The 12,677-nt window shown below is 44.1% G+C and overlaps 1 protein-coding gene across 3 annotated transcripts in view; it reads left to right on the forward strand.

Moving 5' to 3' along the window:
* pirt (phosphoinositide interacting regulator of transient receptor potential channels) overlaps positions 1 to 8,016 on the forward strand; it is a 36,858-nt gene extending 28,842 nt beyond the window's left edge. For all 3 annotated transcript variants that reach the window (XM_030406369.1, XM_030406370.1, XM_030406371.1), the window contains one exon: positions 1,206 to 8,016. In XM_030406369.1, the coding sequence (XP_030262229.1) occupies positions 1,222 to 1,629 (408 nt within the window). In that variant the 5' untranslated portion in view covers positions 1,206 to 1,221 and the 3' untranslated portion in view covers positions 1,630 to 8,016. The remainder of the gene's footprint in view (positions 1 to 1,205) is intronic.
* The last annotated feature ends 4,661 nt before the right edge of the window (positions 8,017 to 12,677 follow it).

The raw sequence follows: 12,677 nt of genomic DNA on the forward strand, positions 1-12,677 counted from the left end.
AAATAAACTATATTTGTTTACATGACTGAAAATAACAAACTGGCCTTAAATGACAACACAGTTTATCCTGTTTTACTTTGTTTATATGTGGCGGACCCTGCCACCTTTATGGCTTTAAACAGTGTTCTGATGATTTGGAAAAAATACATATTTCTACGATTATTAATGGCTTTTTTGAAACTTTAACTATATTTTTAAGTACTTGAAAGAAAAAGAAGTCTTAAGAATGAAGAATAATACACATACTAATAATATTATATATAATTTGATTGATTAATGCATGCATGATTGTAATGTCAGGGCTTTACATACTGCCGTGCAGCTTATTTTATAATAATAAGGTCATGTGTTATCTGTCAATAATGTCAGGTATTGATTATTTGAAGCCACAGAGTCAATAATGACTCAATTCATCAAATAAATGTAGTAAACAGAAGGACAATTATTCCCTCTGGAATGAAGCACAAAATGGAATTAGTCAAATTAAGAACAGAACTCGAGTAAATGTTCTTGTACTAGAGAGAAAAGTGTTTTTGCATCATGCTGATGTGGAAAAACTCAACGTTTTAATGATTTTACGAGTTCTATATTTGAAATGCTGATGATTAAAGGAACAGTTCACACAAAAAATGAGAGGATCACTCTTTATCTCTTCGCCCCCACGCTGCAGGACAGTCGGGCGATATTTCTTCTTCCTGGAGCTTCACAGCAAAATGTTTTAAAAGATAAAAAAAAAAAAAAAATTAAATGTGTCCGTGCAGCTTGTCCGGTGTTATTCAACTTTCCGGAAGCCCCGAGATCGAAAATTCAAAGCTGAACTCTTCACTTTAGCCACACGTGGGTGAAAATTATGATTTTTTAAATCAATTTGGGATCTCTCGGCTTCCAGAGAATTGAATTAAGTCGTTCTAGCTGCCATTTTATGTTTTAGATTTGGGATGTCAGTTGTTTGAGGAGAGCGCTGCCGGGCTTTTTTGTAATGAAGCTCCAGAAATGTTTTCCTCATCTGACTTTCCATCAGCGTGGCGGGAGGCGGGAGGCGGGAGGCGGGGGGCGGGGGGGTAGATGATGAACTGTGCCTGTGAAGTGCTCGACAGTGGCTTCCCGATCACAGTCGTCTGCATGTTTTGTGCACGTTATATATCATGTATTGGATAAAAAAAAGTCACGCCTCCCCGCTCACAGACTGATTCCTCCTCCCACAGAATCACCCAGGAGGCCATGTCGGGCAGCCCAGAGAACATCCCCCTGGGAGAGTGCACCCTCTCCGAGTCCAGGGACCAGCTGACGCCGCCCAGCCGCACGGAGAGCACCGTGTTCAGCCTGTCCCGCAGCGAGTCCCTCTGGACCCAGGAGGCCCCTGAAAAGAGGAGCCAAGTCTACTGGTTCCCCATCCACCTCATGTCCACCGGGGGCAGCTTCCTGGCGTGCGGCATCATCATCAGCGGCCTGTACTTCGCCGGCCACTGCAAGAAGGTCACCAACATCCTGGGCCCGGGCCTGCTGTCCATCGGGCTGATGGTGTTCGTGGTGGGCGTGGTCCTGATCCCCATCACCAAGGAGAACAGGAAGAGGGCGAAGAGGAAGAAGGTGCCCAGCTACTACAGGCAACCGATGTTCAACCTGTGACGAAGCACAACACTTCCTGTTTGACGCTGAGGAACTCGACTTGGACTGAAATGATCCTGTGCAGCATGGGAGCCTCTGTGGAAGATAATTACTTAAAAGACTCCACGTGGTGACGTTAATGTTTATTCTCTGATTTACCAGGATCGTCGACACTAAGCACTTATCTCAGTCTCAAGCGTGCATGACAACATTTTGCATCAATAAACCCCCCGCGGCCGCCGACGAGGAAGGTGAGAGCACGACGGACAACAATGAAATGCAATTATTCACACACGATTTAGCGAGGTTACTCGAAAGCAAACTGTCCTCGTGAATATTTATGAGGGGGAGAGTGGACGAGGGGGACTTCCTAATGCTGTGTGGTACAGTATATGCCAATTCATGAATAATTAAAGGATGTGAGAGCTTGTAATTGTCGGTTCCCGCTTTACTTTTGTCTCCTGCGTCCGCTGAAGTCCTTAATGTGGAACTGAGTCACTTTGAATCTGAGTGCATTCATCCTCAAATGTATGTAAACGGGGGAAAACAATTTGACTGCTGTGACCTCAAAGCACATTTTCATAGGATTTAAATATTATGTGGCCCGGAAATGTCTAGTTAACCTCGTCAGAACCAGAGTCTTTAATGTACATGTGCACTTAAAATAAGACCTGCAGCAGGGATTGTATTTAAAGCAACAGCAATCAATACTGAATGGGTCACATGACTGCTTGTAATCTCAGATTCTAATCGCCCTTATTAGCTTCAGTTTAATAATCAACAACTACATAATCAGAATCAGTGACATCAGTGGAAATTTCTGCACATTTCAGTTGTTTTGGTGTCTTTTAATAACAGAATACTGATTATTGGATCTGTGAGTCTTAACTCGGTGGTTCTTAAACTGTTCCTGCTGTCTTGTGGTTTTCTCTTCATTACTCGACATTTTATCGGCGAATCTGAGGATGAGAAACGCCTCGTCGTATCTTCATGTCTTTGTTTTGGTGGCTGTAACGACTGACGTAGATTCATCAGTCCTGACACAAACTAGCCGTGCAGAATCGCAACACCTCCAGGTCCAACTTAGGACATGTCCTCCAGTTTGGGAGGCACACAATATCCTTTTTTTGATGCAGGCAGCTCAGGCGCTGGTTCTGAGCCGGTTCCTACTCATTTCAAAACCCAAAGAACTGGTTATTTTATCGGTATCGGCCACAACAGTCAAGTAATCATCTGTTATCGCATCAGCTGAAAAAAATCCATATTGTTGCTCGATGATTTAAATCCCTTTAGACGTCGGTGTCGCCTCTGCTGCTTTACACGTGTTGATTTTATTTTATTTTTGAATAAAAATGTACTTTAATCTTTATATGCATTGTTTTTAATAGCAGTAGACTGTTGAAACTGAAACTACAAAGTGACTAGTGACTAAATTTATCAAACAAATGTCGTGGAGAGGAAGAATAAAGTAGCAGAAAATGGGAATTACTCAAGTAAAGTACCTGCAATATGAACTCAAGAGCAGTACTGAAGTAAATTTGATATCATCCTGAGGAAGAAATGTGCTGAGTGACCTTCCCTGTTTGAAAAGGTCGTGATGATGAATCCACTCATGCAAAAAACAAAAAAACTAAAAGAAAACCACCCAGGCTGAAGACTTCCACGTTACACAACAATCATGTGTCATCACATCTGCATGAGAAAAGGGAAGTGGGGAACAATCTGACATTAAGTGGTTCAACTTAAACACCTGATGGCTCCGGTGATAAACAGAAGCTGGTTTATAATGAAAACACAGGCCGCCTGCGTCACAGCTGAGAGGCCGGCTCACCTCTGAGAACAAGGACGTCTCATTTGAAAGTCAAATCAGATGTTAAAACCTCCTGCAGCTCTGCTTTTTATTTGCATGGCGACTTAAACATCACATGTTTTTTTATTTGAACTACCTTCTGCAGGCTGCAGTGTGCTCAGGTGTGTGTGTGTGTGTGTGTGCAGGGAGGAAACACCCTGTTTGTCTCCACTGTGAGGAGGGGCGTTGCTCTCCAGGTGTCTCAGGTGCGCAGGTAACACAGACACACATCAGGCATCCTCCCGTTATCCTGCAGCTGCTCGGTGATGTTCCCAGCATGCAGCTGCTCAGGTGTATCGGAGGCTGCGTGCCTTTCTTCCTCTTCGCCGTCGCGCTCGATGTGGTCGGTGTGATCCTCCTCTTCGTCGGGATCTTCGCCAACCTGCGCCTGGACGGCCGCTTCTACGGAGACTTCTTGATCTACACCGGCGCGCTCGTCGTCTTCTTCAGCCTGGGCTGCTGGCTCATGTGGTACGTGGGCAACGTCCCGGTGTCGGAGGACGACGGCCTGAGGAAGACGAGCAGCATCGTGCGGCTGGCCAGGAAGCTCTCCGAGAGGCTGAGCCAGACGCTGAAGCGGGGGGAGGACCGCCAGAAGTGCGTCCAGGACGAGGAGTGCCACAGCCAGGCGAGCCCACCCGCGCGTAAAGCCAGCCGGGTGACGTGGGGCAAGTCCACGGCCTACCACAACGACGGGTACGACTACAGTCTGGACTCAGAGGAGAAGAGAGTGGAGGCAGAGAGAGAAGAAGAAGAAGTGGACATCTGAGCGTGACTGACAGCTGCTGGAGAGACTGGACCGGTGTATGAAGGATGATTTACACACCGACACTTTAGTCCACTTTTAAAGGTGCATTATGTAGTTTTAGAGACGAGTCACAGGTGTATCTGTTTGTCCAGGATGGAGAGCCAGGGTGGATGTTTCTGTACATCGAGCCCTCATCAAGTAACGTTACGCGGCTGGATGAACATAATATGGCAGATAAGTAGCTCTCCTGGTAAAGAACGCGCCTCGTTTAGACCAATCAAATCCTTCCTGTAGCTTCTGCTGCACGGCCGTCAGAAAAAACTTAGCTTATCTGTGACTTATACTGAAAAAAAATGTCTGAAATTTCACTGTTAAAACGTCATATTGAACCCTGGAGGATGTGACTTAGATACGTCATATATTTATTTTCTCATAAGCTGTTCTCAGAGGAAAATGAGAACTTTGTTTGGGGCTAGAAAGGTGGCAGGGTCCGCCACAGACATGACAACAAAGAGGGTTTGTTTGTTTAGTTTGATCAGGGAGTGAAGATTTTATAATGACGTACTGCTCCTTTAAAAAAGAATGCCATCCACAGCCGCGGGGTCAAAGGTCTCAACATTTCTGTTATGTTATCTCGCAGGTGTGTGATTTCAGAGGGACGTTTCCCTAAAGAAAAATGTGGTTCTGGTTCTATTTATAGTTGATAAAGAGCGAGAGTTCACTCGCTGCACTCCCCATGAATCAATTCCAGCTCATTGTGACCTACTGAGAGTGGAGCCGACAGGAAACGTGTGCAGCCGGGCTACAGGAGAGACGTTAGCTGTTTTAATAATCACGTCTTTATTGTTTCAAGTCAAACGTCGCGTGGTTCCAGTTTCTTTTAAATATGAGGATTTGCTGCTTTTGTTTTGGACTGTTGGTCGGACGAATGAAGCGATTTGAAGACGTCACATCGAGACCGAAGGAAACCGTGACGAGCTTTTGGACAATTTATCAACTTTAACGCTTAATCGTGTAAATACTTGGCGGATGAATCACTTAATGAAATAATGGTGAATGAAATGTGGTATAGATGATCTGAGAGACATGAGACATATTTTTGTAGCAATACAGTCGAGGAAATTCCTTCAATTTCCACCAAATGACGTCATAATTCTGTGTTTTTATTTCATCTGTTCGACTGTCTTCTTGTATTTTTCTGCGCACTTTATTTCCAAATGTCAGACTGGACTTTACCACTCCACGTTCAACTGGTTCTGATCCAGATTCTGCACTTAAATCTGATCCATTTGGAGCATTTCTAGCTTAAATAAATTGGTAATAGAAGGTTTGAATGGAAGTGGGCGTGTCTTATGGCTGGTTGTTGTTTATGTAATGTCCATGTTCACCAAGTTGCTGTTAGTTTATTGTAACTGAATTAATTTTAAATGTGTTGGACCTGAATTATTTCAGGTTAGATTTGTTTGTTTTTTAAATAAATCAATAAAATTCTGCTTAATCAAGTTAATTCACGTCTTCTAAATACTCACACAGAGAAAATGAGCGTTTGAATCGATCAGTAGGGACCAACAGCCGGTCGATCTGTTTTATTTGTTTCTTCTTTTGCTGTTGTTGTTGTTGCAGAGTGTATTGATTAACTCTCAGCGGTCACTTCACTTGTTTCAGGTAGACGTATCCGGAGTAACTCGACCCAGTGCAGCCGCTCTGACATGAATTCTGTCTTTTTACGAAGCTTTTATTTCTGCAGACGTTGAAAGGTGATAATTGTAAAAACTCTCTCATGTCCGTAAATAGGGTGGACAAAATATTAGAAACACCTCCTCTCACTTTAAACCGCAACCTCAGTGATAAACGTACAGCGTCAGTTCAATCTTGACGTCCTCATTGGTAGCTGTGGCCCTGTTTTAAAGACAAGATCAATCTTTGGACCTCCAGTTTGTGGAGGAAATGTTCCTGTTTCCTGCTGTATTTATTCTGTGCAACAGCTCACACGTGTTCCTCAAACATTTAACATGTTTTGTACTTGTTTTAGCTGCTGCTTGACACAAAAACAGTCAAGTCATGCTCCTCTTTGATTTGCTGTCAACGCAGCTCCAGCACTGGTCCGACTGGTTTCCTCTCCGCGGTGTCGTGTTGGTTAAACAAACCTGAAAGCCTTCAGCAGCGGATCATGTGACGTGGGGACTGAATCTCCACCGAGATGACTACAGTCTCAACAAGTCATCCACACATCGGGGGTCACGCCTTATGCAAATGTCACAGATCTGCAGGGCGAGCCTTGACTGGCAGCTTAAACGCACTTTAATCAAACTCCCGGACGACGTTACAGTAAATAAAATCCATCTGTGCTGTGTAAACCTGCTGCGGGAGGGCAGGACAGTAAGTCAAAAGCTGCGGAGCAGAGACAAATAGTGGCAGATTAACAGGTCAAACAAGGTCCTCGGAGGGAAGTTTCCATTACGTTCATTTCCTCTTTGTGACAGTCGCTTCACAATAGCTGTCGTTATTGTCGCGGCGCATGAAGCGTGGATTGTTAAATATTTAAGGAGCGCTTGAATGCAGCGTATCCACCCCGCAGAGCTGCGCCTGAGCTAAATATACAAAAGGGTAAATATATTTCCAGGGGTTAAAAAATCTCTGAATGCTGTTGGGGAGAAGTCAAAGAGGAAACTCTGACGCTAAAAAGATGCAGCACACTTCAGTTTCATTATCCGAACACACAAAGATCTCAGGGGGGGTCCCAATTAATTACGGCAGGCTTATCGCTGTGTCGGCGCCGCTCTCGATGGCGGCTGATTGTGAAATATATGTGCATAAATCTGCCACACTGGTTACAGACAATGAGGCTGATGTGTCGCATTAATGTCATGAGAGGTGCAAAACAAGTCGGTCCTGCACAGGAATGAAGATGGACCGTGTGACAGCTAATTGCAGCTCAGCCCGTCATTGTGGTTGGATACCAGTCTTGCCACTAAGTCTCGAGCTATGAGGGAAATGTGAGGCGTGAAAAAGAGCGATCCACATGACAGGGGAGCACTTTACCCGAGAGACTCGCTCCTGTCAGACCTCCAGACGCCGTCCGACTCACCCGGCCCGGCCATGGAGGAGGGGAAGGCCACCGCCTTCTTCCTCGCGCTGGCTGTGATCATGGACGTCGTCGGCCTCATCCTCTTCTTCCTCGGGATCTTCGCACCGCTGAGCTTCTGGGACTTCTTCGTGCTGTCCGGGCCTCTGCTGATCTTCTTCAGCCTCGTCTTCTGGATATTCTGGTACTTGGGGAACCTCAGGGTGTCTGACGAGGAGCTCAACCTCACCAAACGCGACATCCTGTGACTTCAAACGAAGCAGGACTGAAGTCAGATCAGCGGTTTGATGGCGCTGTGGAGGGGAAACAGGCAGGTCAGACAGAAGCTTCAGCAAAAATCATGAATTTTGTGTGAGACCTGTGGCTCTCTGAACCCCCCCTGAGGTTTTTGCCTCTGTGAAGGAAATGTGATAAATCCAAATCCAGGCACGACCAGGAACACATTTGACTAATCCCAGGAGATAAAAAAAAAAAAACGGTTCCATCCTCTGACTCCAGGGAAAACAACTCGTCATGTTGTGTACAGACAGCACTGACTCCTGGACTTTGTTGAAGTGGAAAATGTTTTTTCTCAGCACTTTTACACGCTGACACCGTCTGAACTTATTTCTCTCATTATTAACACATATGCACATTGTGAGTTGATATTTATTATATTATGTCTCTGCACGTGTCATGTAAGAAGGAAAGGCTTTGAATCTAGTCACTAAACATGCTTTAAGAATCTGTTGTTGTTGATTTGATTTATTTCGGCTTCAGGTTGAGATGCAAAATCTCTTCTACAGCTTTTATAATGAACGTGTCTTCTGTTTCTTTATGTTGCAATGTTATTTTTCTTTAGGTTCAATGCTGTGATTATGCTCTGGTTGGGTTTAGGCACAAAAAAAAACGTTGTCAAGGTTCGGAAAACATCATGTTTTAGCTTGAAATACCACGGGAGGTGTCGCTCGGACGGAGCTGGATATTTCCTGAGGTCACGTTCAAAATATCAGTTTTTTGTCGCCCAGAACTCGGCTAAGTGCTAAGTTCCCTCCGTAAAAACACCCGGCTTTGTCATCGTGAACACAGCTGGTTCGGCCCGACTTCTCATCGGAAACTTCACAATATTGTCGACAAAAACACGGCTGGAAATGTTAAAAAAAAGCAGTTGTTGTAGATGTAAACACAGATAGAGACGGCCCGACTTCCCATCAAGACACCAGAGTTTGTGTACACAAGCCGGCGGGAGTTGTCCCGAGGTCTCTTTAAACACATCCAGCGGTGTCAGACTGAGCTAAACCACCGAGGCTCTTCAAAAACAATTCGTCCATACGATACGTAGCTTGTGACAAATTTGACAAATTTCCTCCTTTTCTTCCTGGTGACTGTGCTGAAGAAACAGGCAACAAATGACATTAAGACGATGAACTCATCAGTCACGTGTGCATTCGGTGCTCAGATCGTCTTTATTGAAGGAGTAAAAACTTTAAAAGCACTTCGAGCAGCGACTGCGTGGGTTAAATGTTCTTTGTGAAGCTGCTCCTTTGTAAGAACTAACCAAACAGGCGCTGTCGGTTTGTGCTCGGGGGTTATTTTAGTCAGATCCACCCAGTGCGGAAAGGAATAAACATCACTCTGACAAAACTACTGAGGTATGTAGAGACGGGAAACAGGTTTCTTCATCAAGTCTCGCTGACGCTCCGGCACCTATAATGTGCCGAAACCTTTTTTTTTTTTTTTTGCCAATTAGCAGTTTCCCCCCTCGGATACAAACAACACCGCAGCGACGCACCGCCTCAGTTTGTTCACCACAACAGCCAGCGAACAGGATGAAACTAATACTCCTCCTCCAACTCTTCCCAGCCTTAATCAGCACTCAAGGCACCATTAGCTCCCTCAGACATGGGGAGTGTTATTAATGTGTCCATTTGGTTCCTGCCCCTGAGAGAGGAAATGGAGGAGAGGCGTAATGGCTCTCTCTCTCTCTCTCTCTCTCTCTCTGCAAAGAGATGGAAACCCTGCTGCTCGGCCTCTCCTCCCCCCCGCGGGATGCCGCCCTCTCTGTTGTGTTCAAATCCCCAAGTTGTCCTCACTGTATATGTCATTACAACCTTAATCACAAGTGTACTCGTCGGTGCATTATAGGATTTTTCCCAGGAGAGACGCAGAGCAGTTCAGCTCCAAATGTACATCCTGGTCGGTTGTACTCAGCTCAAATAACGCAGCATGATGCAGCATATTACACACTGTAAAGGCTGCGAATCCCAATCATGTGGTTGGAGAGAGCTTTGACTTCCCATTAGCCGTGCCACAGCGGTCACTGCTCTTCCTGGATTGTAGTGAAATTGGACCGACTGTCACCAGTCGACTCACGAGCGCTTTAAAGTACACAGAACGGGCCAGAACAAACACACAGGTGGGTCGCTCAAACGTCCTCGCTTCAGAGGTTTTTAATATTTCAGATGTGGGTCTCTAAACAGCCTCATCAGAATAATCGTGACATGAATTATTACTCGGGATGTTTTATTTAAAAAGTGCGATCAATCTGATGCGTATGAACGTTATCTGCTCTCTTATTAATAAACAGATAAACGCCGGCGTGCTTTGGCCTCCTGCCAGGCGATGAAGCGATGATGTCCATCACCGCGCTCCGTGTGTGAACACCACTTCAGCCCCTTAAAAGCTTAAAATGGCTGGTGAGTTCATGATGTCATCTTTGCAGGATTGTGACGGTGCATGTCTCCCTCCAGTGGCAGGAAGAGCTCCAGGTTGATGTGACGGACTCTTCAGGGCCAATTCAACCATTTCTGTGTCAACAATAAGGAAATATGAAACTTTGGACGGTGTCTGCTTCTGTCTTACTCTTACACTGATTGTTTAAATGAACTCACAAACTCAAATTTTCTTGTTTTACAACATCGACAGTGTCTTAATTTACTCGGAGAACGCTGATTTTATTCAACAGATCAGCTGCTGGTTGGTTTTAAAGGTTATTCAGACACATTTCCACATAAATCTCTTCCTGTTTTATGTGAGGAGAATAAACTGCATGCTCACATGACAAGAGACGCTACAAGAATATCACAGTTTGGCGCTACACGCTGTAATCAAAGAAAAATAATGCATTCACTGGATATTAAGGCATTACACTAAGAATAAGAATAAACATACTGAGTGTGGTATGAGGAGAAAATCAGCATCAACATTAACAGACAAAGAAAAATAACCAAAATATCAAAATAAAATCCAGAAGAGGGAAAGATAACCTGCCACCCAATCACCTGAAAAAAAATGCTGTTAATGAACATTTCTGCAAATTATGGATATATCTAAAGTTTTACATTTCTTTAAGTTCAATTCAAAGTTCAGTTTTCAGTGTTATATGTGGTCTTGTTAGGCTTGGGCACAAAACATATCATGTTTTGGCTTCAAATACCTGGTTTTGTCTCCACAAAGCTGGAAAACTGTCCCAACATCTGGTATAAAAAAATAAATATCCAGTGGTTTCACACATGTTGAAACACCATCTCAAGCATTGTCATATACATGTGATGTGACGCGTTAGTGTTTCAGATTGTGTAAATACATTATATATAGTCAGATATATATACAGTTTTAGTTTTCATCAGTTCATTTTTTTATAATTCTGGTGAAATAAGGAAATGATCAGCGAGGATCATTGAGGAAACATGTTTTAATTGACACTTGCAGTTGTAAGACGATGCGTGCATTTTAGCTCAAGAGCTGCGACGATTAATTCTCAACTGTTTTGATAATTGATTAATCATTTAAATCATTTTTTTAAAGAAAGAAGAGGATTCTAGCTTCTTAAATGTGAATATTTTCCTCCCATATGACAGCAAACTGAATATCTTTTGGGTTGTGGACAAAATATTTGAGGACGTCTTCTTAGTCAACATTTCTAATTGTTTCTGACATTTAAAGACTAAAAAAACCGACCTGATTGATCAAGAAAATCATCAGCAGATTAAAGGGATATTCTGGTGTAAGTTTAATCCATGGTCTAAATCACCGTGAAACTGTGTTAGACTCCCTCTCGAGAGATCAAGTTAGCAGACTGCTAATTTACGGAGTTTTATCAACCTCAGAAACGACCGCACGACAACACACTGCAGTAAATGGATCCAAATATAAACCGCCACCAAAAAGCCACAAATAATGCTCAGAACAGCACCAGACTTCAGCAACAGTACAAATAGGGTCTCAGCACATAGTCCGGGGCATCTAACCTCCGCTAGCTTAGCTGGATTCTATTAGTGAAGCTAAAAACAGATTTCAACTCTCCTCCATCAGCTTCCGGGTCGGGGAAGTCCCGACGCGACGATTACCGAGTGCGGTTAGAAATGCTCAATTCCGTTCTTTTCCCTGTCCACTCTCGATAATAACTGTTATAAACTGGCAGGTAAGACACATATGAACTTTGATTGCTTTTCCATGGAGTCATAATCATACATTTTCATCCATGAGCCGCGGAACTCTACTGCACTCGGTAATCGACTCGTCGGGACTTCCCGTAAACAGGAAGCTGCTGCAGAAGAGTGGTAAATTTAGTCAGCTTTTCAGTAGAAATCCAGCTAAGCTAGCGGAGGTTAGGTACCCCGGACTATGTGCTGAGACCCTATTTGTACTGTTGCTGAAGTTTGGTGCTGTTCTGAGCATTATTTGTGGCTTTTTGGCGGGGGTTTATATTTGGATCCATTTACTGCAGTTCCTAAAGCCGAAAGTGAAGTATTAAAATGTGCTCAAAATCCAAAATATATTTAAAATTCACAATAAATTAAAACAGTCTTAAGTGGGTGTATAGTGTTTGACACGGTTGCACCATAAATTTCTCTTATTTTATTTTATTTCATTTTAATGGTGATTCAAACAGATTTCGGCTTGTTGTTTGTTTGTTGATGATAACTAACCTTCCTCCATGATGCGTTCAATGAAAACCTGTTAACGCCTGTTCATCAGTTCACACCTTGTCAGAGGTGTTATCGCCTGTGATAGAGGCCTTGGCTGGTCTCACACACGCACACACATGCACACACACCACTTCCGCACAGACAGTCCCTCAGTGTTTACAAACAAGTGGCCTACAGATGGCAGGGTCACTCACCCTGGTGATAACAAGGCGTGCAGACAGGACAGGCCGGGCTGACAGACCTGCAGCCTGCCGCCATGATGCAGCTCTGTCTGTCTGTCACAGCAACAATCTGTGTCTGCACTGATTACAGCCTGTAACGTGGATTTAAAAAGATATCTAACCTCATCATTATAGAGTAGCAAGGTGCTGCAAAGGGGGCGACGTGGGAAACCCGGCATGGATTCTGTAGTGGAGGAGGAAGACCGTCGTGCACTGTGTCTTTACCCTGCTGCGACGTGGAGACTGTTTGGAGCCG

Source organism: Sparus aurata, chromosome 23 (assembly GCF_900880675.1).
Source record: "Sparus aurata chromosome 23, fSpaAur1.1, whole genome shotgun sequence".
Lineage (NCBI taxonomy): Eukaryota > Metazoa > Chordata > Actinopteri > Spariformes > Sparidae > Sparus > Sparus aurata.